This window comes from Oryzias latipes, chromosome 14, assembly GCF_002234675.1.
Source record: "Oryzias latipes chromosome 14, ASM223467v1".
Lineage (NCBI taxonomy): Eukaryota > Metazoa > Chordata > Actinopteri > Beloniformes > Adrianichthyidae > Oryzias > Oryzias latipes.
This window is the reverse complement of record NC_019872.2, coordinates 14,442,842-14,468,655: the sequence shown is the minus strand read 5'-3', so window position 1 is coordinate 14,468,655 and position 25,814 is coordinate 14,442,842. Positions and strand designations below refer to the sequence as shown.

General features: G+C 37.4%; 1 protein-coding gene across 2 annotated transcripts in view; it reads right to left on the bottom strand.

Moving 5' to 3' along the window:
- The window catches only part of ephb4 (EPH receptor B4), a 51,165-nt gene that overhangs the window by 12,866 nt on the left and 12,485 nt on the right, over positions 1–25,814 (bottom strand). For both annotated transcript variants that reach the window (XM_011483458.3, XM_020708900.2), the window contains 3 exons: positions 6,090–6,160; positions 3,064–3,345; positions 1,117–1,507 (listed from right to left, as the gene is read on the bottom strand). In XM_011483458.3, coding sequence (XP_011481760.1) covers positions 1,117–1,507; positions 3,064–3,345; positions 6,090–6,160 — 744 coding nt within the window. The remainder of the gene's footprint in view (positions 1–1,116; positions 1,508–3,063; positions 3,346–6,089; positions 6,161–25,814) is intronic.

Below are 25,814 nucleotides of genomic sequence, written 5' to 3'. Positions count from 1 at the left end.
TTTTTGTGATCATTTGTATAGAGTTGCTCTGAGAGCTGCACCAGCAAACAGCGACACAAACCCCTCACATGTAGTAGTATTTATTGTCCTCAAGAGGCTCTGCTCAAAGATTTGGCCTAATTATTCAAATCAAGCAAATTTCTTTCACATCACATCATGGCTACAGTTCTTACAGGTTTTATTCTATGCTTTTGATTTGGATATTAAAAATGCTGTCTCTGATATAGAATGGCATCTCAGCAAAAATGAGTTTGAATTTAAAGCGTGATGTCAGTGATGTGTTTTTGAAACAAGCAGCATTTGAAGAAAATTAACTGTCCAATCTCTATGTGAAGCCAATTTCTTTTTATGGCTCAGTGAATGTTTTTCCTCACAGCTCTGCTCAGGGACAGAATGCTGGAAATGGCACTTCACCACACGCAGAACGTTGTAATTTTAATTCCTTTTTATTTATCTATTTATTTATTGTAAATGAAATGATGGGACCTCACACAGAGATCAAACCAAATGGTGCCTCCAAACAAAGATGGATGAAATCAGATTTCTGCTGAAAAGAAGGCCCATTTCCTGTGTGTGTTTTTGTTTTCTGAGCTCATCGTTCATCAGAAAACGTGTGCGAGTGCGTACGTGCCGAGTGTCCAAACACGTGACTTTTTAATTGGACTCATTAGGGCAAAGCTGCAGCACCACTTTGGAGTAAATCCTTCTGCTTCTCTCCTCTGTGTTGTGCGCTTTGCTTTGATGTTGTCAAGCGGCTGCAATCTTCACCTGGAGCGCCACCTTGATTTGCTTCCCTCACCTCGTCATTCCTCCTTTGCTCACTTTCCCAGCTAAAGCATTAGACACTGCAGTAGTGAGCCTTTGACCCTGCTCTTCCTCTCCCAGTTAAGTGCCTCTCAGGCTGACCTCCCTTTGTATCCCACTGTGTCACAGTTGCTGCCCTGCTTCATTAACTTCCTTGGTCGCTCATTTCCTCTCAAAAACTTCAACCCTCAGTGAACCTCCACCCTCATCTTGCCATTGTTTTCATGTTTAGTCTGTAGGCTGTGTAGCATGTGTGGGTGTAGTTTATATACATACATCTGTTTATGTAGTTTGCAGTAGTTTTGAAATTACCTGTGCAGAGTGTCTGACCCTCTGTTGGCTCGTATCCAGGCAGGCAGGCGCAGGAGGTTGTCGGCTGTCCCACCCACTGACCGTCCTCGCCGCAGAAGAGCTTTGGTGGTCGAGGTCGAGGCCCCTGCTGAGCGGCATTCTTCACACATTCGCCCTGTGCCTCTTGCACAAGGGTACGGGGCACAGTCTCAGGAAAAGACGACAGGGCACTGACCAAAGGAGGACACTTCTTGAAAAACACCCTGACCGACAGCAGGGCCATGCAGGCGCCCTGAGCCTGAAAAGCCAAGTAGAAACCTCGCTTGCTCAGTGGGCCGAGTCTTAGGGTCTTCACGTTAAACTTCCGCTCCCCACCCTTCCTCAGCAGAAAGTCTGCGGCCACTGTGTCCACCTAGAAGAAGAAGAGAAAAGAAAAGGTATTATGCAACAACCAGATTCCAGCCCACATGAGAATTCAAGTGGTCTTTGTTAGGTAGACGTGACATTCCTGAACTCTTTCTAAAGCACACTTTTAGGGCTTCTGTGTTCTTTTTCCTTTTTGTTTCCCTTCACTTTGTTTACAGCAGGTATCCCACAATATTCTGCCATTTCTGACCTTTGTAAAACCCCAGGCATGTTTTCAGTAGAAAAAAAAAGTTCTCTGGACAATGAAAAAACAAACAAACAAACAAACAAAAAAACAAGCAGTGATAAGGATTAATAATTAGGACAGAAAACCCAGTAAATATTACAATACTTCTCATGTCACGTAACAGTAAGCACATACAATCTAAATAAACGCCCAGAGATATTCCTCAAACTTGTCTTGATTTGGCCAATAAACGTCTTTGTTGTCTTTTTAACACAATCCATATAATGTGAACTCCCTTTGCCTTCTTTCTTTGGTTCACTGGAAAGCCCACCTGCTTTCACTCTTTAAATTTACCATATAAGGGTTCACTTCCAGGCAAACTGACAGCCTTGTTTTTATGTAAACAAGAGTCCGCTTGCTTTGGCTGCACCAAACTTCAGATAAGCTAACACACCCACCTAACGAAGCAATTATCAGGGGAAACAAACTCTGGTGAGGACCAAACAGTCCTGGAGTGAATGCGTCCACAAATGATATGCATGGAGAAAAACAAGGTTGAGAATTAGATTGAAAGTGCAGATAACGTGACCTTTAGAAAACTGTCTATCCCTCAGACTGAGGGAAAATCATAATTTGGGCAAAGAATAAAAGTGACTAAATGACAAAAAAAAACAAATGAACGAAGTAGAAAAAATGTTTTATCTCTGTAAACTGATTTTGACCCTTTAGGATAAATAAAAGTTATGTCAACTGCATACTCGAGGGCAGGGTTCTCCATTTGAAAGCTTGTGTGTTTTGGAAAACTTGCAGCAATTATTTACATTACAGTATACAGAGACTCCCAGTAGATTGAAGGCTACTAAAGAGCAAACTCCTTTCATATGTACACATGGGACAATCAAAGCTGATTTTTTTTTTTTTAAAGGTTTATGCATTCATGTTTTACGAAGAAAAAGAAAAACTTGACAAGTGAAACAGTTTGGGTCTTTTTTATCGTTCTTACAAATAAAATTTAAATGCTTTGTTCAGATTTGAATCAGGAGCAATAAAACACTGAAAAAAGGTATTTTTTTCTAGGCCTTTCCTGTCTGACAACTCAAAGTCACAATGTACTCTGGCTTTGAGCTTAATAATGAAGTTTTAAGTTCTAATTTTGATCATTTCATTATAGAAGTCATCAAATTGATTTTTTTTTAAATATGTGGCTTTTATGTGCTGTATTATATGAACAAATGAGACGTATTAGAAATATATTTCAAGTTCTTGGTAGCTTTTGGTCAGAAAATTCATTAAACGACATAAAAAATCTCCAAAAACTGAAATAATTGTTCCTAGTTCAACAGTAATTCTATAAACCAGGGGGGAATTGCTGTTACCTTTGTGTATGGGTTCTCCATCCAGGGTGGGTAGGTGGCTGTGGCCTCATTGGAGTCTGCCTGGTAGTAGTAGAGGTTGAAAGTCTCCTTGCAGCTGCGGTGGTGTGTGCCCCTGGAGGAGCACTCCATCATGGTGAATCGCAGTTCCACATAGACCTGCGATGCTCCCTGTCTCTGGATAAATCCACTGCGCAGCCAGTGGCTGGAAGAACTGTCTGTTTGGCAGATCTGATAGGTTCTTACGCTGATGCCCTCTTCATCCAAACCGCTTATTTCCTCCCACTGACAGAAAAAAGGACAAATGATTGTCAGATTGCACATAAAAAAAACACATCTGACCCAGAAAGTGTACGAGCACTAAGTAATATATTTAATTCACCTTCAGCGATTATCTCCAAGGTTTTTAAATCTTCTGTCATACATATCATACGTCCTATCAATCAAAATAATGATGCAATTCTTGCTCAGCTCTCTGACACACCTGCCAGGGACCCAAGAGACAAACCTGGGCTGCTGTAGGATTTTCATCCAGCCCAAACTTGAAACCTGGGTTGCTAAATCATTCCTCCTGCTGAGTTGCAGCTCAGCTTGGGGGAATCCAAGTGTCACTTGTCAGACAACAGACATCACAGCATACAGAACTCAAGACAGACCCCCCCGCCAACACTCTCTTTGAGTAAGTACAGTCACAAATATGTATGAGGGGAAAACTGTCAACAGAAATCTATATTTATTTTGAAACGTGTTTAGGCTACATGTGACTAAACAATGCTTTAATATTAACTTGTGAGAAATCAGTCCAAATCTTCCCCAAAGAGCAGAATAACCAGCACAGATTAACATTTCAGGAGCAAAAATTAGCAAGATCTGCTGAACTTGAGGCTCTGAGATTCATTTATGTAAATGTGGAAAATGTTAAAAATCCATTTGCCTATGATGTGTGGAGTGAGGCAGAATGCTGCTCTGAATGAATTACAAAGCAGCAAAGCCATGGAAGCCAGGTCGGAATCACTGGGAGGCAGAACTTCCCTTCTAATTTACAAAAAAATAAAAAGCGTGGCTGTGGTAGTTGATAGGTGTGCGTGCAAAATGGTTTCTGTGATATGGATGCACAACAGTTTCCTCTGAATTTGTCACTAAAATAGGTCTGTGAGTACTGACAGAAGGTTCAGAAGGTATTAAATGGATCAACAGTTATTTATCATAAAACAAGCAATGGTCTTATGAAAGTATCACCATCTTCTTTAACATTAAACATTACGTTAGGTAAAAGAAAACCTCTGTCTTACATGTTTGCTCCAGTCATGATCGAATGACTTATTAATGTTAGGTTAAAGACCCACTCCAACAAATATGGTGTTTTAAAAATGTTTTTGTGGCTTTTTACTGATGATGGTGGAAATATATAAAGACATTTAAACTTAAAATTGCGTTTCTGAGTATTTCTTTGCTCAAATCTTGGTGAAACAGGAGCAAACGAAAACATTTTGTTTGACAAAGATTGCAGTTGCGACGTAGAAGCTACAGTCAGCAGACCACAAGTTCTCTGCTCCGCTCTATTCTGATGTATTCACTTATAGACAACGAGATTCATTTACATCCCTTCCTTGTCTGAGCTGCAGCTGACTCTAAACTGTACTGTAGCTACCAGGGCTGTCACTAACCATAATTTCAGTAGTCGATTGGTCAACGATTATTGTTTACGTAGGGTGATATGACATTTTTTTGTTTGTTTTAAAAGGTGACACTGCTGGTACTCAGTCTGTGGAGGTTCGCGTCTTGTATGGCACTGCTAATGCTTGCCATATGGTGCGTTCACACAAATTGAAGTTTGACATGTACAGTCCATACATTTCAGTGTCACCTGACAAAAGATCAAAAGTTTAAAATCCCAGGTAAGGTATATGCTAGCACATAAAAGAAGCCATAATTGGCTCGCAAGCTATAGTCTTCCTGATCCCTGCACTAAATCGTTGTCTAAACTTCCCATTGAAATAATACGCAAAAAATGTTTTTGTGAACATGGGTATTACTGTATTGCAATTGGTGAACAGTAAGATATTAAAAAATGAGTGAAATGTTCTACAATATTTCTCAGCAACATCCTTTGTGTCAGATCTATTTATAGTCAGTTTGATAGATTCAGCTCCAAATTTTAAATAAACAAAAGATGGGTAGGACAAATCCATTGATATTTCAGAACTGACGAGCATAACTTTATATAAATAATTAATGAAAAAGTAGCTCAAATTTGACAAATGTCACACTTGTGAAATTTACTGCCAGAGCATGTCTGGTTTGCAATAAATATTGGCAACAAAGGTGTCATTATCTTCTAATACTATAAATAAGGAACCATATGGCAACCTTTTCTATGTCAACATTATTTGACGCAGACAGCTCATGGCATCTCTCCAATGCTGCTTGTCATCACCAGCTAAATCTGTTTTGAACTCTTTTGTTCAGAGTTAATGTTAAAGAAAAACACACCCCAGCCACGTTTCTAACAACACAAAGCTTTTGATAAGCTGCTTCAGACTGGAAAGGCTGCACAAATTATTTTCAGGATGTCAGCGTGTCTTGCATCACGTCTTAATCAAGAGAACATACATTTTGTTTATTATTTTTGTGGAGCCCCAGAAATCTGTAACAGCGTCGATGCGACTGGTTTCCATCTGTAAGTTGAGCATTTCTGGTCAATGACACGCAGCCGGCAGAAATACCCCAGGAACCACTCTTCAGCTGATCGGATTACAAATATGTCTTTTTCTGTCTCTAGGAACCAAAATTGTGGGCAGACAGGCCCTATGGCTCCACAGGCGGATACATCTAAGCATCTGCTTCTAATATATGTGATATGGCACATTCAGCCTGGTGTTTTCTTTATTCTGTCAGTTGCTCCAACTGTATAAGGAGTCTGTTTATAGCCAAAGTAACAAAGGAACAGCTGGAGGTCGAAAATCCACAGGCACCAATAGGTCTGTGTTGAGAACATAGATTGTATAGTGAGGTTGGAGGTAACATACCTCTGGTTTGCTGCGAGAGAAGATGGTCCATTTGAGATCAGACGTCTCAGTTTTAGTGTTCATCAGAACCTCTGTGGAGAAGATACAATGATGAGTCACAACAGAGAAGATACAAATTATAAGGTTTTTTTCTGATTTAGAAAGAAACTATGTAATATAACAATACAGAGTGAACATATTTGAAGTCTTCTATGCCAACTGAGAGCAATGGCTCACACTGGGATTAGAGTAGAGGACAGAGTTTCATCCATCAATTCTTTTTTTTTTTTGTCATTTAAGAAGTAGCTCATAAGTAACCTGAGCAGTTTTTTAGTGACCCAAGAGTTCAATAAAATCTAACTCTGGAGGAAGATATTGGTTTGAATCAGAGTTGACTTTTTATCGTTTTAAATACAGTTGTTTGTTCTGTGGTGGGTAATTAGATGGACATGGTGACATTTCTGTTAGATTAGCCTTTAGAACTTGACATGTTGTCAGAAGAAGTCAATAAAAAAGATTTAAGGTGGAGGGACAACAGCTCTATGAAAACAAATGGTCAAAGGAGGTTGGGGTTCAACGCCTGTATATCATTCAAGTTAATAAGGCGCTCTGTTTGAAAAGTTAAGTCAAGAGGCTCTCCAACCCCTTCACATTGACTGAAATGTCTGTTATGAAAACCAATCAGAATTTTGGGATTTATTTCCTTTCACGATTGATTTCCACCAGATAATTAAAGCAACATTATTTTTTTATTATATTGCCAAAAATTAAAAGTTTCAGATAAACTGTACTGTTGAAAAAATGTTTTTTTAGTCCATAAGTATATTCTTTCAGTCATAAACGGCATAATGCTTCCCTTTAAATCATACTAAAGTTCTGCTTTACAGCATTTGTTTGAGTTGAGTTATATCCACCAACTAAATCAAACAAGAACGGCAAACATAATCTAGTTTCAGCTTTTTTAGTGTAAAAATGTCCCGCTTTACTGAGCTATGTAAAGACATTGCTTTGGACCCTGGGTTACGGAAGTGAACATTTATCTTCGAAATGATAGATCGATCAATAATAAAGAATCATTAGAAGCAGCCTGCAGTAAAAGAAAAATACTCTCGACCAATATATTTCTCAAGGCACATCCGTTAGACTGATGGCTTCCAATGTCACTGTGATTAATGATGCTAAAAAACCCTCAAACATTTTAGCTTGCTGTGAAACCCTAAACCATTTACAAAGTTACTTTTATTTCCCTTCAATAGACATTTTATGGGATTCAATTTGTTTTACTCAAAAGACTAACAAGAGCATTTTCACAGCAGAAAAACAGCTCTAATCATGGCCACCTTGAATTCCTTTAAACATTTACCACTATATTCTACATAAACAGCGGTATACTTTGACATTAATAAAAAATATCATCAGCCTATGAATCTAACCCCTGTGTTCATTTATTCAACCACATCAAGCAAAGTTGTTATTTTAATCCACCATAAACTACATTTCTAGAGCCCCACTCCTTTAAATTTGCTATCATTTAAAAGCCCAAAATGTTCTCCATCGATACCAAACTGAATTCATTTAGTTGTATGCAGGGGTTTGGAGATGTTCAGGCTTAGAAATGCATTCTACAGAGGACAAATGTGCATTGCTGGTAGTCAGGAGGCTGTCATACCTTTGCTCTGATACAACACCCATACATTTTTGTTATGTAAATCTGATGGCTGTAGGTGGTCTGCATGAAGCCATCATTGGTTGTTTTCACAGATACATCTTTATGACATATAATGGTAACATTTTATTTGTGCCATGTTTAAATTGCAAGGGATATTGTGGAGTTTTTTAAGCCTATTTGATGTGTTTTAACACTTTAATAAATATTATTTACTTTGTCATATTTAAATTAAAAACATCAGTTATGTGAGAAGTACACACTTAGTTCATCTCAGCCATTCAATCGACATCATTATTGTTGATGAGTAAATAAGGCTGCTTAAGAGTTGTAAAAAATATCCACAAAATTGAATCTATGCCAAGAAAAATATGTATAAACAAATGTAAATAAAAATACAGACACATGAACTACATTTAGCCATGTCTATTTAGACTTAACAGATGGCTATCAGACCTGAAGTCCTTATCTCCTTAAATCCCTATTCTTGGTGAATGTGTGTTGTGGCTCATGTTTTTTCCATTTAAAATTTCATGCATTTTTTTCAACAAGCAACACAACAAAATTAATCCCCTTGACCCCTCCATTGCTGCCACATGGCTGAATTAGTGCATTCCACCTCCGTGACATTTTCCTGTTTTCATGTCTGGGTGAACGTTTCAAGCACACTGCATAAGAAAGTAATGCCAAAGAGCCACTAATCATCAGGGTTGCATATGTAGCTGGTCTGTCATTCCATCCCTCTGAGGGATAAAAGGTGCATGTGCTGCGACTCTAATCACTGACTTCTCTCTCCGTATTACCTGCTTCTTCATTTAACTCTCTCTGTGGGTTTCTCTTAAAAAAACACCAACATGCAAGCCTCTAAGCCTCTTCCACTTCAAAACCACCGAAGCTCACCTGCCTTTGCAGAACCAAAGGAAAAGAAAATTGTGCCGAGAGCAGGAAGAAGAAGAGGAAAGTGGGTGAGGAGGATAAATGGGTTACGAAGTTCCACCCGGTGCTTTCCCAGAATCTGGTCGACATTGAGTACACTAAAGCTTCATATAAAACAACACTTTCCCCATTCGTGTTTTGGATGAACCCTGCATCTGTATTCATAAGCTGATTAAGGTGTGGAGCAGAAACAGTCCCCTCCAGGTGCAGTAATCACTGTTTATAACTGCTCTATCATTACGCTTTATGAGACAGGATGAATGTTTCTATGAGATGGTGAGTGCTTGTATTATATGCTTGCATGGCGTTGCTTTTCACAGCCGTAGCAAGAGGAAGCTAGTTTTTCCCCTTACATTCTTTTAGTAGCGGCGGCCACCCACTGCCGGAAAACTGCTCGGCGTGCTAGAAAATGTTGGAACAATGAAAATGTGTCATCTGGCTGTATTTAACACCCAAAACAAACAATTGTACAGTAATTACAAGACAACTGTCTATGTTAGGAGACACTACAGAAGTCTAAACTCAAACTGGGCCTGGCGAGGCAGCTGCGTCTCAGCCGTGAAAATACAATTACGGAAAACTATTGCAGATGGGCTTCAGCCAGAATTTCTCAAGAAAAGAAAATAAGAGACTGGTGTGGAGTTGGTGGGTTGAAATTGGGGTAGAAAGAGAACAATTAGCATTTTTATTTTCAAACAATGTTGAGATATATATATATATGTATCTGGCACTCCTTTTTTTTACAGCATGAAGACAGAAGAGGGCAAATGAACGAGCTATTGTATAAATAAATAAGAAACCCACTCGTGCTATCAGAAAAGTGTGCAGACTAAAATTTAGGTCATCAGGTTTTAAACAACTGACCTTCCATTAGAAAACGGCATCCATTTGACGAGAACCCTTTTTTCCTAATAACAATGTCTATTCTTGACTTGTATGTTAATTTCCTCTTGGCCTGCCCTCCTCAACAGTGTGATAGGGAAATTACAGGCCTATGAACGTTTGGCCTGCTTCATCTACAATTAGGCCTTATTTTAATTAAAGAAAAAGGGTGCCAATTACCCTTTTACACCAAGAGAAACTAAGACTGAGGGGGAAGAACAGGGTTAATGAGAAAAAGAAATGCACGATGGGTGAAAAAAGAAAGGGTTTGGGGGTTGTGCATACTGCATTTATGAAATCCTAAATGGGCTTTTCTGTACATTTTACCGTAACATCTATACCAACTGATACACTCTCTCTGTCACACTTCATTACGTTTTATTTCTAAACAAGTACTTTCCTTTCATCTGTCCTATTTACCATAGTCTGTAATATATAGAACTGGTAAGCAATTACTTCAAGACAGGAAACTCATATATTCCCATAATCAATACAAGAGATACAAATACAAATAATAACTACTCATCTACTAAACCACATATATCAGCTGAGATAACAGTTGTTTTATTCTCACAATAGTACTTCAAGGTAGAAAAGAGAAAGATAAGATCACCTACTTATCTGCAGTGAATATTGCTCTTAAATTGTTATCAATTCTACTCTTTTTTTGGATGTATCTGTGGTATAGTAGAACAAAAAAGTGGAAATCAATCTACAGAGAAGCAGAGAAGAATGCAAAGTACCAAACACTACTCATCAGCATGCACACTCCCTCAGTTCCAATCCCCTGGAGATTTACCTGCTGTGTTCACACATGGACGCGTTGGATGTTGGCTGTACTTTGCACTACAAAGGTGGATGGGTCAATTCTGATTAGACATCCACGTTCTGTCAGGAATATCTTCCTGTGTAGGTTTACAAAAATATCTGATTTAGATGCAACCATATGGTTTACTTTGACTTATTTGTTGCTTTTGGTCTTCCATTTGAGACAGCATTTCATGATCACTGACTGATACCAAAAATGTGCATGTCATTTTGCAATGTGCTTGAGTCAGTCATGCATCCTCAAGAAGCTTGCATACTTTGGCGTTCTAGGTTCAAAACCAACACCTAATAATTTAGGATGAAACTAATTTCTTCCATCTGCTTCCACGTCAAGAACTAGAGTGGGTATAATGCTTCTCAGAATTTTACCTTAATGCCTGAGGGTTAGATACATAGCCAGTTTAACTTTAAAATATGTCTTTTAAAGGTTTAGAAAAACACAGTCCACCACTGTAAGACAATTGTGGGGAAAATCCTAAAATATGATAAGGAAAATGGTTAACAGTTTTAGCCTTTGAGTGGATTCAACAAAAGTGGTGTAAGTTTTGGTACAGCATTACAGAAATTATAATCTACACCTTCAAATGAGGTTTCTATCCACACTAAACATTAAAAAATATTTATGTTCACTAATCTAACAATAAAAAGTGTGAAATGTATTGGATAGTATAAATGTGTTGTTGATTGCTCTAAAAACAGCCAGTCATCATTATGTGTAATAAATGACAGTTTTACAAAGGGTAGCTTTCCTTTGTGCAACAGTTACTGTTTAGCAAGTAAACAGCTTTTGCCATTCTGTCTTAAATTAGATGTCGTAGTCTGCTTTTCAATTTGTACTTTTTTATGTTGCTTCATGGACAAAAAAAAAAATGTTTTTTAAAATCATCTGAGAAACTTGGTGGTCAGAATTTGATGTCAACCGCTTACACGCAAATGTTTCCCGAGCGAGATATATTTGAGCAGGACATATTTTATGAAAAAATATAAATATGGGAGACAAATAGTTTTTAGGGTAATAAGAAAATAGTTTTTAGGGTAATAAGAAAATGCAGTACCAGGGAAACCCGCAAATACGCAGAATCTGCAAATACGGAGAATCCACCCCCCACCCCTGCAAAAGGGGTTAAGCGCGAGAAAGCATCTTATTCTAGAAAAGGCCGATTTCATCCATATTAAACACTTGATCCGTATGATAATTATTCTCCGCGATCATCTTCCTCGGTGTATCATGATATATTGTGGACGCTTCTGAGTCAGCTGTTGCCATTTCTTCGAGCAGGGGCACAAACTTCAGTTGGTAGCGATTGAGGAACTAGTGGAACCAGCTGGGAAATATTCCTTAGCGGCCAGCAAGGAACCCGACTGGCTGGTGTGCTCTTTGTCTCCGCTCCCGTCCTCCCCGGCAGCACCTCCTTCAGACGCAAAAGTTTCATACAAGCATCTTGAGCTGAGTTTTTGTGATTAACTGAAGGAGTCACGTGACTTTAAAAAAATCTGCAAATACATGAAACTGGAAATATTGAAACCCGAATAAGAGGGGGAACAGTGTACAAACTAAGGGTATTTTTTTTTAAATGTGGTCAACAGGGTTAGAAAAGCTGTCAACAAAGGCAGTCCATTTCAACACATTCTTTCTTTCTACTACTATGTAACTGCCATGTTTGGAAGTTTAAAAAAATGATGTAGTAAAGAGAACATCAGTATTAAAATATCACTTTTGTGGGGATATAGGCTTGGTGGTAAAATCAGGGTAACTAAAGTATGATTAGAAACCACTTGAGACACAGACTTGCGCAGTCAGAGCAACTGTGATAGATCTCAAACACATCTGTGAAGTCAGAGGTTAGTTCATCTCAGAGGAAACTGCTACTGATTGGCATTTTGTAACTTCTGAACAATTTTATGCTTTGTTGTACAAGACCACATCAGCATAATAATTATGTTCTTATCAAATTAGACGTTTTTTTCTAATTTTAATGCTGTTGTTTAAGTCAGCCTTTTCTAGCCTGCCCTTGGGAGTACTCAGAAAACAGTGAACAACAAAAACTGGAAAAGAAACTCAACTTGCACTGTTGTATAATATAGGTTTTCAGTAAAAATAGTACATGATCAAATAGTAAACAATTCTTAAACTGAATCGCCAATCAATACAAAACAACATTAATCTACTTTTTAGAGTAAGATTTAATACGATTACCTGTGATTTGAAGTGATTGTACTCAAAGTGTTCTAACCATCTACTGCATAAATAATGCTATCTCATTTTCAAAAATCCTCAATTTGGCTGCATGTGGGTTGGGTATTGTTGTGCACATCAGCACAACACATGGAAAAGGGCAGGGTTTTTCTGACTTTGTGTTCAGAGTAACGAGTGCACGGAAACATAAATGTTAAACTTGCACACTGAAAGTGTGCATGAAAACTTTGTTTATATGTCCTTAACAAAGTTGTGTCTAGGGAGATTAGACACCAGCTTCCTGCAGCTCCTGTCCCTTTCCTGTCTCATAGTCAGAAGGGGGCAAGCTGCTGGGACATGCATCTTTCACATGCACAGCAGCCAGGCAGGACACACTTTTACAGTCTGTATGTCAAAAGCCCTCTGTGGAATGTGTGGACAACCCAGTAAGAATGAGCCTTGGAGAAGAAAGATGAAAGGAATGAGCTGTGGAAAAGGTGTAAATGTTTGACGCATTTTTTCCTCCGTGTCTGTAGGGACGCATATCAAAGTGTTGTGGTTCGCGCCTTTCCCAGGACAGGATGTGACCTAGTTAAGAAGGGGGTTTCATGCTGCATAGAAACCAAAGAAGCTACCAGAGTGGATCAAGAGCAATGTGAATTCAACTGACTCAAAGCGCAAAGGATTAAGATCCGGTCTGTGATGCTTGACCTTTGAATGTTAAGTCTATAAATTTCACGGTCATCTGAGATTCATTCAGCAGAATCATTATGTCAATCATTTTCAAGTGCAGATGTGTTTTCCCCAGTTGGCCTCTGAGGTCACAGAGAATCCTGCATGAAAGATCAAATGACTATTCCTTTGAAGTTAATAACACCATCAGTGCTAAACTGTTTGTATTACTGGCCAATTTTCATCCATGTAGTGACACTGTCAGTGAGATATTGGCGCACAAACTGAATTTGAAATTAGATGAATGTACTCCAGTTGCTTATTTTTCTGGATAAAATAAAGGAAGAAAATTGTGAAGGGGCAACCTCTTGATGGGGGTCCCTTTCAAAACTGATCCCCCTCAAAGTAAAAGAACTAACTAAAACCCTTTTAAAATAAACGTTTTTTAGATTTAAGATTTTCCCTTTTTGTAATGTCATGTTTTTCTTTTCTTTTTAAAACAAAAAACAATTCTAGTGGGATTAAAACCACACAAGACATTAAAGAAACTAGTGGCATGTCAAGTTTCTCTATTTATCTAGCGGTTCCAAACGTTGCCCACTTGTGGGTAAAAACGCATGACCACACTGGTGAAAGAAGCAGCTGATTCAGCTAATCAGTTGATTATCACATTGTAACTGTGTTAATTGCAAGAAAGACTACAGCACAGGTGTAAACTGAAAGTATTGCTTACACATCCCAATAAATGCTTTACACACTAAAGAATCTTTACTTTTAAATTGAATAACTTCTTATTTTTAACTAGTGGCAACACTCAACTATTTGTTTTTTTAAGGGACATGTGGAAAGTTATAAACGACAGAAATTTAATGAAAAAGTTATTTGGTAATGAAATGAAACACTGTTTTTCCTAAGGTCTTTTTTGTAAACATTACAGTAGTTTACTTTCTGAGGAAGTAAGCAATTACTGGAGCAATACAAAACCCAAAGAATTAATGATACCCTCCCTTTCTTCCAACTGACCTCCAGTGAGTTAGCTATATTAAACCCAAGGGAGGTGTGTGAGTGGTGAGGTTGTAAAGAAACTTACTTTCCTTTTAAAATATGATTTAGTTGTGTAGCCCCCCACCCGACCCTCACAGATTGGTTCAATGACAGAAATGATTTGTTTAAACATTTTCTAACGTTTTTCTTTATAAATTTTATCACATAAGGCAAATAACCGGGACACAAACAGCAGTCCTATTTTAATAGTAACTAAATAAAAATAAATAAAAATAAATGAAATACAAAAAATGAAGAACTTTCTTTCAAACTTAAGTAAATCCTAAGTGAAAGTGTGTAGAAACATCATAAACTCAAATTTTAAATGAAACAACCATCAAATCCCAACTTTCCCTTTACATTTACAGTCAAAGGATGGCAGTGAGTACTGCGTTTCAGACAAAGCAATTACCACATTAATGCTAATGAATGCTTAACTTTGTCCTCCATTGTAAAGAACCATGTATTTGCTCAAATGAAACTTCATTTTCACCTTCCTCCAGCTACCTTGCTCATACTTTGTCATCTTTCTAAATGCTTCATTCCCTAATATCTGCTTTCTGTTCGGTTTCCTGCTAGGTTGTGAGATACTGTAGTGTCGACAGTGTTTTTTAAATTCTCTAACACAAAAATGTATAATCTACAAATACTTTTTAAAAACTGTTATTTAATAATTCTTGTTACTCTGTCATTGCTATAGTGTACAAAATTACTAACAGAAACAATTACCAGGTAGAGTTGTAGTGGCAAACTTAGATCATTTTAAAGCACAAAGATTAATAGAAATAAATACCACTTTAGATCTGAAATGCAATATGTGGACATAAACTAAAAATCCACTCAACCAGGCAATTCACACCCATCTGTACTAAAGCCCATAACAATCCAGGCCTGAGCATTCATACCACTTTTGCACAGACCTCCCATAGAAAGGTGGTATGCACTGTGGCAAGCCTTACAGGCCCTTTGATACAAAAAGTGCTAGAGAACTAAAACCACATTTTGTATTTTCCAATATGGACTGTCCTGCAAGGTTGTTTGATTGGTAGGTACATTTACATTCTAAATTTACATTGAATCCTTCTATAGTTATTGATATAAGACATAAACAAGTATTGTGTAGACCTACACAATACTTGTTTATTTAGCATTGCAGAATTGCACTCCAGCACATTTACCGATCCCACCAGATCCATACAGCCAAACATACCAATCATTCGTGGTCTAGCCCATTTCTAGCTTACCTCTTCCTTAATCATGCCTGAGGACCTAACCAAGTGGTCACATCTCCAAACAAAATGGACATTGGAGTCATAGGTACTTAGTCACATCTCTTGTGTAAGCCCATCCTAATTTACACCTGGCAGCATTTATGTAAAACACCAATTTTCCAGCTTCATGCATGTGTGCATATGTGACACATTAGTATTGGTTTCTCTGAATACTCAAGATAAAGGTATTTTAGGTGACAAAAAAATAAATCTTGCCTAGGACAGAAAACGGGACAAAGGTGTGAGAGACCAAATATGATGGTGTCATATTTGACTAAATTGGAAATTGTGATACCTTTTAGAAAACAATGAAAAAGGGGTTTACCATTTCTGTTTGTTTACCAAGTGATTAAACTGTGATTAGGGTTGAAGAATGTAAAATTCCTATATCTATCTTACACAACCAAAACATGAATGTCATATTTTATGCATGTTTGATTAAAGAGTTAATGAATGAAAAGACACCATGTGTGAGATGCTTCAAAGCACAGAGATAGCATTGAGCCAGTACATCTGATGCAAAGCCCAAGTGATTCACAACTACAAGCAATCATTACACTGTTTTAAAATGTTTGAAAATGTGTCCAATTTATTGAAAACCTGAAAGCAAACATAAAGCATAAAGGTGAAAGCAATGTAAGGAAGTGCAGGTTTTGTGCCTTTTTTTCAAACATTTCTTCAGTCTTTGAAGGAGGATATTCATCCCCCTTGTATTCTCTTGTCAGGGAAGCTGAAGTCTGAGTTGCCCATCGACTGGCACCCCTGCAGGGTGGATACTTTGGGGTCGTGCAGAGCTGTAGTCTCAGATGATCCTATGAGTCAGCAGGAAACCGCCACCACTATTTTGGCACTCTCTTCCAATAATTAGAGTTAAAAAGTAGATGATTTTGGAAACGACTGACTAATTTAAAGCCATATGTATTTTACTTAGGACTCTTACAGGTTGTGATTATATATAAATAAAAATAAATACTGCATTACTAAATTAACACCTACAATTACTGCAGCAGACTGAATCAAAGATAGTTGGCTGATAGGTTTTCGGTGTTAATTGTCTTTTTCTACATTAAGGAGTAAAAGTAAATCCACCAGGCAGAAACATTCACTGGCCCTTTCACTCTGTTGTCAGGACTTGGAATATACAGGGATTTGCTAAATGACAAAAAGGTGTGGGGGCTAAATGGTGTTTTGGAAAGAAGATCTTTACTGCAGGTTTTTTTATTTATTTTTTTATTTTTAAACAGAGTTGAGTACATGTTCAACTGCACAACATTGGTTACAGACTACAGCACCCATTTAAACCAAGAAGCATAAACTAGACAACATCTCCTTGTATCAGTGTCTGTGTTTTGGGTGTTCAATGTAATTCTGTGTATTTTCATTTTAATCTTTAAATTTAATGTAAAAGTATTTAACTTACTGTCTCTGAATAATGAGGCAGAGTGTTGAGGACCTGAAGGTGAGCAGTACCTCAAGTCTTAGGTTTTATCATTTTTGTTTACAAGGATTGTTTGAAGGAGCTTTTTCCATAACTGCTTTTAACTATGCTTTAGAATAAAAAATGCAGATAACAGTCTTGTATCTACAGTCTGTCCATGTTTCACTTTTTTCCAAAACACGGTCATCTTTTTCAGTACAAGCCACTGTAGTTTTAATCACAGCTGTTGGTGTCAAACTGCTTCACTCCACGTCACACTGCAGCTCACTGAGCTCCGTCTGTAGGCGATCTGGAGAATCATCAGGGTGTATGCAGAAATTGTCCACTCCTCTCAAAAAAATGAGCGGTGTCGGATATGTCAGTGCTTTCATTGCAGGCTAATGATAAAAACTCAAAATCTGCTCCTTTTGCCTCCAACTGTCTCTTAATATATAAAAACATGTCTTCAATTCTCCGGACCACAGCGTTCCGAGATGGCATAAGCAAACTCCTTCTCAGAACAAATGTTCTTCACCATTTTCATCATGTGGTCTTTAATAAATTCCCCATTGGTAAAAGGTTTGCAGTGCTTTGCAATCAGTGTTGCTACCTCGTTTTTATAAACCAATCGCAATCAAGCAATTGTACACAGTTTTTAGAAAGTGCTTGGGGCCGTAGATTATTGATTCTATGACATGAGCGTGCGGGCCGGTGAAACTTTGGATGTGAGCCGTATTTGGCCAGCGGGCAGGACTTTTGACAAGCCTGCTTTAAGCGAACTAAATGGGTCGCATCTGTCACAAACCAGACTATGCAAAAAAAAAAAAAAGAATGTGACTTACACTTTAAAAAATACGGTAATCACAAAAAACCATGCAATTTTAACTGTTGCCCAGCATTAGTATGCATTTATAAATCTATTGCTGGTCCATTTGAAAAAAACTCCAAAAATATATCTTTGTGTGTTGCACTAATAAACAATGGAAAACATAAAAACTTGAAAATGAGCTACTGTACTTAAACAGAGTTTGTAATTAATTTTTTACATATGTTCTAAAGCAGAATCTATAATTTACTTTGGCTAAAAAATGCTAAATCAAAAGCACACACATCTACACATTGCTTTCAGTGAGTAATCGGCGGTGGGAAGTGGACAGCTTGAAGTCCAGGCAGACTGCAGCTAAATAAACCATCTAAGGACTGACATATCTTAGCAAAGAAACAAGGGAACTGACCCTACAAAAGAATAGTCTCCTTTTTTCCAAAGACTTCATACTGTTTTGTATTAAGCAAACAGTTACTCTGAGAACATGTTCTCTTCATCAGGCCATTCATGGCTTCAAAAAGCCAGCAACTGGGTGTCTGTGTGGCAGTGACCGATATATCTAGAATATACATCAAGTCATTGCCTGGATGTGACGCTAACTGTGAGAGAACAAAGAGCATAACTTAGCACTCTCAGTCAGCCATATTGTTTTTCAGCAGGGGGTGGTCTACAGCTTGCGCCATGCTTTTGTCCAATTTAAGAATAAGGAGAAGAATAGTGAAACCATTTGTCATTGATTGGACAGGGTTTTCTTTAGTGAGGACTAAAGAAAATAGCAAAGAACATATTTAATTCAAACCTGTCAAATATAATTGTACAAAGCAGTCAAAAACGTAATAAATGTTTCTCAAACGTAACCAACCCACAACATTTTGGAAGACGATTTCCTCTCAAAGCTCTGCAAGCTGAGAGAGGACAGCAGGTGAGCTAGACTGTCTCCATCCTGCAGGTTTTTTCAAAGGCCGGTTCTTCAGTGCAATATATAAAAACAGGCCATAGGAGATCTTCTCGAGGTAAAGCTAAAAGTTCAAATCTGCTCTGGGCTGATGTCTAAGTGAATTTCATTTTTACTTAAAACCAACATATCAAACAAAAGATGTAGGTCAACCTATGACGCAGGGAGGAAAACATCCCAGACTGACTCAAATCGAATCAAGTCTACTGACAGTGTATGCTTCAAGCTGAGAGATTTTTTACAAAGAAGTTTTTTTTCTAAATGAATTCTAGCACTAACAGTCAGGCATCTTACAAGAGTTATGTCACCTCTTGCCTAACATTTAATTTCACCAAAAAGAGACATTTTTAGTCACAAGAAGAAAACATAACCAGCACCAATAGCTCTTTATTGGTGGACATGGTAAAACACATATGCAAGCACTTACATTTGTATCACACATTTTGCACACTTCCTATGTCACAAATTGTGTTAATTTCAATTAATTTCATTTTGAAGATGTGCATACATGAACCCTTCTTGCCATGTCTGGATTTCCCTTTATGTTTCATGACTCATGCTGGTCCCCCCTTTCCTCCTTGGCGAACATCAAAGACAACCCCCATTCCTCTAAAAGTGCCATTCTCCTTGGTGCTTATGGCTGATAGTCTGTGGCCTCATTCCCTCACCAATGCAGCCTGTCCCCATTGTGTCCCACTCTCAGAAAGAAGCATGTGGGTGGAGGACAGACTGGCTCTCCAAAGTGAATGCCTGACATGGATGTATGAGTTGGGGGTGGATCCTCTCACCAAGCTGAACTATCATCCACCTGCAACTCCCAGCTGCCACATGCATCCTTCATTGACAGAGAGAGATGGCGGGAGCGACACGTATTGAGAGTACTTGTGGTACTTGTGTGCCTGTTTAACTCTTGAGGAAGCTAATCATCGGATTGAGGTAGTGTGGATGATAGGCTACAGGCTTTTGTGGGCTGGGGGGTGGGGTGGGGATATTTTAAATGCAAATCCTTTCTTATAAAAATCGGTTCCATTTAAAAGGATTTCTGGGAAACGATCCACATTTCCATGGCAGGGGAAAGAGTCAGCAAGAGAAAACAGCAGAGTACCAGTCAAACATCAAGGAGACAGAGGACGTGAAAAGAATAGCGAAAGAAGATGGTACATATCTGTTGAAGAAAGAATTGAGGCTCAAGTGAGGCCCCTTAGAGAAAAGCATCCTCTCTGTATTTGTGCCTGATAGTGGGACTCGGCTTAGATCGACAGGCATAATATTGTTCTTTGTGCTAAGTTGTGCTACGAGCTTTAATGGTGTCAGGAGCCAAGAAAGTACACAGAGAACTGATGTTATGAAGACTATGTTAATACTCTGCCTTTAAAAGCTATAAATGGGGGGGAAGACTAAGACCAGCTTAACCCAAGTCATAAAACAATCTATATCCATCACAAACATATGATAAAAAAAAAACAATGCCTCAATGGTCAGTCTAATTCCAAATTAGGATGCGAGACATATTTTTATTTGAACATGCTCATGCCGTTTTCTGGTCATAAGCTCAATCTTTTCAACCAGTTATCACACTCAGCTCTGAAAACTACACTTGCACAGGCAGAAGCTGATTTTGTGATAGTTCTAAGCAACAAATTGATTTGGACCAGACACTTTACAACGTCTCGAAAGATTCTGGATGGCTTTCTAAGAGGCATCTGACAAATAAGAGATGCGCCCCTTAAATTAAGAGTATTTTTGTCTGGTCATCTCCTTCCTCAAAATAGGTTTACAAAAAACCAATGCCAACACATTTCCTATACTACACCCTAGTCATAATCCTGGGTCCATTTTTGTGCTTTAAATTTCCAAGGAAAATTTTACAAATTTAATACAGGTCATATTTTACAGATTGAATTATTTGTTGATATTGATATTTGTGCAACTGTGTCAAGGGTAGTGCACCTTTGCAGTGTAAAGGCTTACACAAAGGTAAAAATAAAATAAAAAAGTACAAAGCACAAGACAGAATGAACTGCTTTATACTAACTTTATATAGATAATTACAAAGCTATGAAAAACTTCCCTATGTTTAAAATAACCTATCATATAGGGCCAATCGACCGGCCACCATGACTTTTTTTCCCTCCCTACATACAGTACAGTGATTATTCCAATTAGGGTTGCAGGCAAGATTACTGCCATAACTGGGATTGTATCAATTTTTCACAAGAACGAAGTCCTTTTTATGCATGAAGAGCTTTCCAAATTTCTGGTGTACACTAGCTGTTGCAGTTATGCATAATTTTGACCTTTGCTGAAGTTCTTTGAAGCATTTCAATTAAATGTTAATCAAGAAATCATGCTCAGTAAGACTTGGACTGATACAAATAATATTGCTACAGTCAAATTAAAGTTTTTAAGAATTATTTGCCCAATAAATCAAAAATTTACGAAATCCTGCTTCAATAGGCAAAACACCCGAGCAGATTTGCACAACATGAGGATCTTAGGATTGTGAGGTTACTTCCTTGTCATTTCAAAGCTCTATATTACCAGTGACCACACTTATGAATACATTGGATAACCACATTCACCACGTGTGAAAGCACACTTGTGCTAATTTGAAAACGCAATCAGGTGAGCTATAAAAGGCAGCAGGTGAGTTCATCTGTCTTTAACAAAAACTGAAGAAGCTAGAAGACAAAGAAGATTGAGAATGAGAGGACATGAAGAAGGTAGAGGAAGAGGAGAAAGAGGTAGGAGGAAGCGGCTCAGGTAGATTAAGAGGAAGGTGGAGGAAAAAGAAGGACCTGAACAAAGAGGACAAGGACCAAATTTGACTAAAGACATCTGTGTAGCACTTATTCACATATTATCAACCATGGACTGACACTGATGCAAGCTGGACAAGGAGTTCAACCAAATCTCAGCAGAAATACTGTTGAGCCAGTAATTTGGACATTTCATTAAGAAAACAGATAAGTTCATCACAATATATTGAAAATAAAGCTTGTTGTAGGCCTACCTATTTTCAATGTTGTTTACTGTGCCATTGACAGTTGGTTGCATGCCAATTTTTTATATATATTATTTTAACATAGGATTGTTTTGCCAACAAAGACAGCCTGTGATCTGGATGAAATCTTATAGTATGATCCAGCCAGATGGAGAGTCAAATAGTTGCAGTATTCTTGTTGCTTTTACTGTAGTTTTTCTTCAGAATCAAAGTGTTTGTACTTCAAGCAGTCATTTTGATTTGTCTACAGATTTTATTTATTTTTTTGTTTCACTAATTTTATTGTAAGTTGATTACTGTAACCAAATATGATAAAAAATACCATAAGTATGTAAATAAATACTTGAAATAGGATCTGTGTTATGCAGTGCTTTACAAGTTTATAGAGGGCATACTTGTGTACATTCTCCCTATATTTGAGACCAATCTCGAAGAATGTTGTGGGTTTCTAACAATTGTTTTTATCTTAATTATCCCTTATGTCTGGCCAAAATTCTAGAACATGCTATTTCAAAAGTAAAATAAGTTCTATACAAATGAGTCTTATTTATCACAGCAATGTGACACTGGTAGCAATAGTGTCTGATCCCTGAGGACTGTGCTTTTTTTTCAATGAAAACTAAGAACATTTTCACAAATGTGTATTTGTTTTGACTTAAGTGTGTAATTTTCCAATGAGAATTTTGCAGATTGCACGTGGTGAAATATATTTTGACAAAACGAACCTGGTTTTCAAAATTGTTCTTAAACAATTGAACATAACTGTAATAGAGCACCACACACACAGCAGAGACAGGCTACTTGTAATTTAAATAGCTGCTGAGATGAAATTGGCAGAATGTAACTGTTTAAATTAGGGTGAGAGACATACATAATTCTCACAAGGATCAAATTTTTTTTAATCATTTTATTATCTTCAACTATGTAGGGATACACACAAAAATAATATTATAAAGCCTCTTCTGTTGAATGTTAAGCTCCAGAAAAGACAGGTGGATGTGCCCTGACTATTTTGAATTTTTCAACTGATTGGAGATTACATTTTAAGAAAGTCATCAAGAACGCAGGAGCTCAACAATTGTCCTTTTGCTTTTCCCTCTGTAGACTTTTAGCAAAACGGTCTTGCTCGTAGTGGAACACTATTGGTTATTAAGAGGGATTCACTGGTGGTAAAGAGGCTTGGTACAAAAAACTGGTGCTTGACTTTCCGACTGTGTTAAAACAATCACTTCATCTTGAATGTAAATAAGATTTAGAAGAAAAGAAAAAAAAAAGGATTGTAGACTTTCAAAAAGGTCAGAAATAATCCAGTTTTATCTGTCCACTGAAAAAAGTGGAGGGGAGTTGAATATTACAAAATTCTAAGTGTTCATCTTGACAGCAGTTTAGATTATCATAAATACTGATGCTATTTACAGTCAATTAAAATGAAAATAAAAAATTTAAAGCAGCTGTTTGAAACATCATGTTGAAGTTGTTTTACAAGTGAAAGATTAAGATGTGATTTTTTTTTAACATTTTTATCTGTTGGAAGAGCAGCATAAAGATCCTGGAGAAACATAATGCTGGTTCTGTTGTGTCAATGGTTTGGCAAAGTACTGGTATTGATTGCAATAAGAAGATATCAAAGCTTGTGTCATATGATGCACATTATTGCAAACCCTCTACACAATTTACTGTCAACCAAATGCAATTCGTGCAAAAAATTCCCATCAGCTGCCCTATATTTGGAATTTGCTGCTCGGCGCTTGTCAAAAAATGTGTTCATAAACTTAACACTCCAGACCCGTGTGGGAGGAGCAACCAACAAATGGTGTTAGCCTGATCGCTACATGGAGCATTATCTTTGTATACTTCATTTACATTTCGAAGAGCTCTACAAAAGCATAGGTAAACACGTCTCCATGTCTGAGTTCATGAGACCATTTAGAGACTCTCCAGCATGGTGAGCGTCCGCCGTTTTCACCTTTGTGTAATTTGTGACCCAGTTTAAAGACTTGCTGTCCCGCATTAGTCCGAGGAGGAAAAAAAATAAAAATGATAAATTTGGGGGCCTTTTTATTGTTGTCTCGATGTAAATAAAAAGATTATACTAAAGTTCAGGATGAGAACAATCAGATTCTCCCGTGTGGGTTTTGGACTCCACCCACTGATCACATCATTGAACCTCCCTATTTCAAAAGCTGAGTTCCTGATTAGTTGACGTGACGGGTCTTTTTCCTCAAAGTTCTGATTTTTAAACTCTGGACATGACACACTGTGCCACTCAAATTGTGCCGTGATGCTCAAATCACACTGGAGGACCTCTGATCGAGCCTTTTCATTGACTTAACACTAAAAGGGAAAATCTCTGCCGCATGAATCGTATTCAGACTTTAGTCTAAGGCTTCTGAAATCAACAGTTGTGTAGCAAATAATTATGCCCATTGTCCTTACATTACAGAATTTTGAAAGTGCTATTTTAAAGCTTTTTTACAACACCTTGCATCTTGGACAAAAAATTTTGTTGCTGCAAAATTGCAGTAAAGAGGAAGTCCTCTCTATGCCATGCCATTGCAGCTAAAAGGGGGGGGGATCTGTTACATTTATTGTTTCTTTGCTTTTGTTTCTTTTTCTCGCTCAACTATAAAATTGCAAGCTTGAAAAAGGAAAAGACTATTATTGTCCTGATGAGAGAAACTGAAATAAGCGGCAAGGAAAATATAATGAGATTATATCGATGCCATTTTGAATAGTTTTTCCCATAAATGAATTGTAATTTTTTTTTAAACATTTTTTGCTCTATGTAAATAACTTAATGACTTCATTTAAAATGCTTTCCGTTTCTGCCATCTATATGCTAACTATATTTTAATATTTATTTTGCTCCCATTCAACATTGAACTATAAAATTATAGACAAAACGTTTAGCCTCAGGCTAAGATACCATGTAATGATAAAACTACTTAACCTCTAGTTAAGATATTTTAATACTTGTGAACAGCTACTGTGTATCTGTGGTTCAGTAAACAATATAAGTATAAGACGTGCATGATTTAAAAAAAAACATTCAACATCTAAAACAACCACTGCATGACATAAGCTGCAGACACTGCACTTGAATTTCAGGGGAGTAGAGGTGTTAGATGAGAGGAAAGGTTATTTACAGGTGAGGTGGCAGAGGACTGAAACCTGGTTAATGTTGTGCACAAAAAACCCAATGACCTAGAGCAAGTTCCCTGGCTTCCAGATTACAGCACATCTGAAATTGAAAATAATTGAAGCTACTTGAATTCAGCAGGTAACTTAACCTCCACTTCTTTCTCTGTACTTAAAAAGCTTGCAGCAGAACAAGGACGCTGTACTGTCTGCAGACTTTAGAGCAAAGAGAACTTTAAAAATCAGAAGGATGGCTGTCAATCTGACACCAACCTTGGACAATTTACAGAATTTCTTAACATTAATCTTTTAAGATCATATCCATATCTGTAACTTGGTTCAGCTGTGACGAGGACCCTGACTTTGACCAAATAATAGTAATAATAAAAAATGTTTTTAAAAAAAGTAAAAAAATAAAATAAAAAAGTAAAAAACATACAATTAATCAACCAAGTCGTTTCTAATTATATCAAAAGGCACTTTGTTTTTTCTGATATGTGATTTAAATGAATGATTCCTTATGATTATAAATGATGTAATTTGTAAAAATAATTTATTTAAATATGCAATAATAAATAGCACTTAAAATTGGAAAGCTTAGTTTAAAAAAAAGTATTTTCTTTAAGTTTTCATTTACAATACATGTTGGACTGTGTAATGCTGACTTTGTGTAGAAATTTTGGACTCTAGTTTACCTTGCGTTGCCTCTGGCATTCAATTTGCTTGAGCATGCAGTTAAAAACAGACACCGCACTTTTGAAAGGCCAAACAAAAGTGTTCATTCCGGCTCTTTTGTGGAGATAGTTGCTTTGGTTTGAATGAGAGTCGTGGGCAAACCACCACAGCTGTGTAAAGACTGTGGAGAATACGATGACACCTCACTCTTCTTTTCGTCTAAATCTAAAGTGCTGTGGTCTTTCTACATGACAGG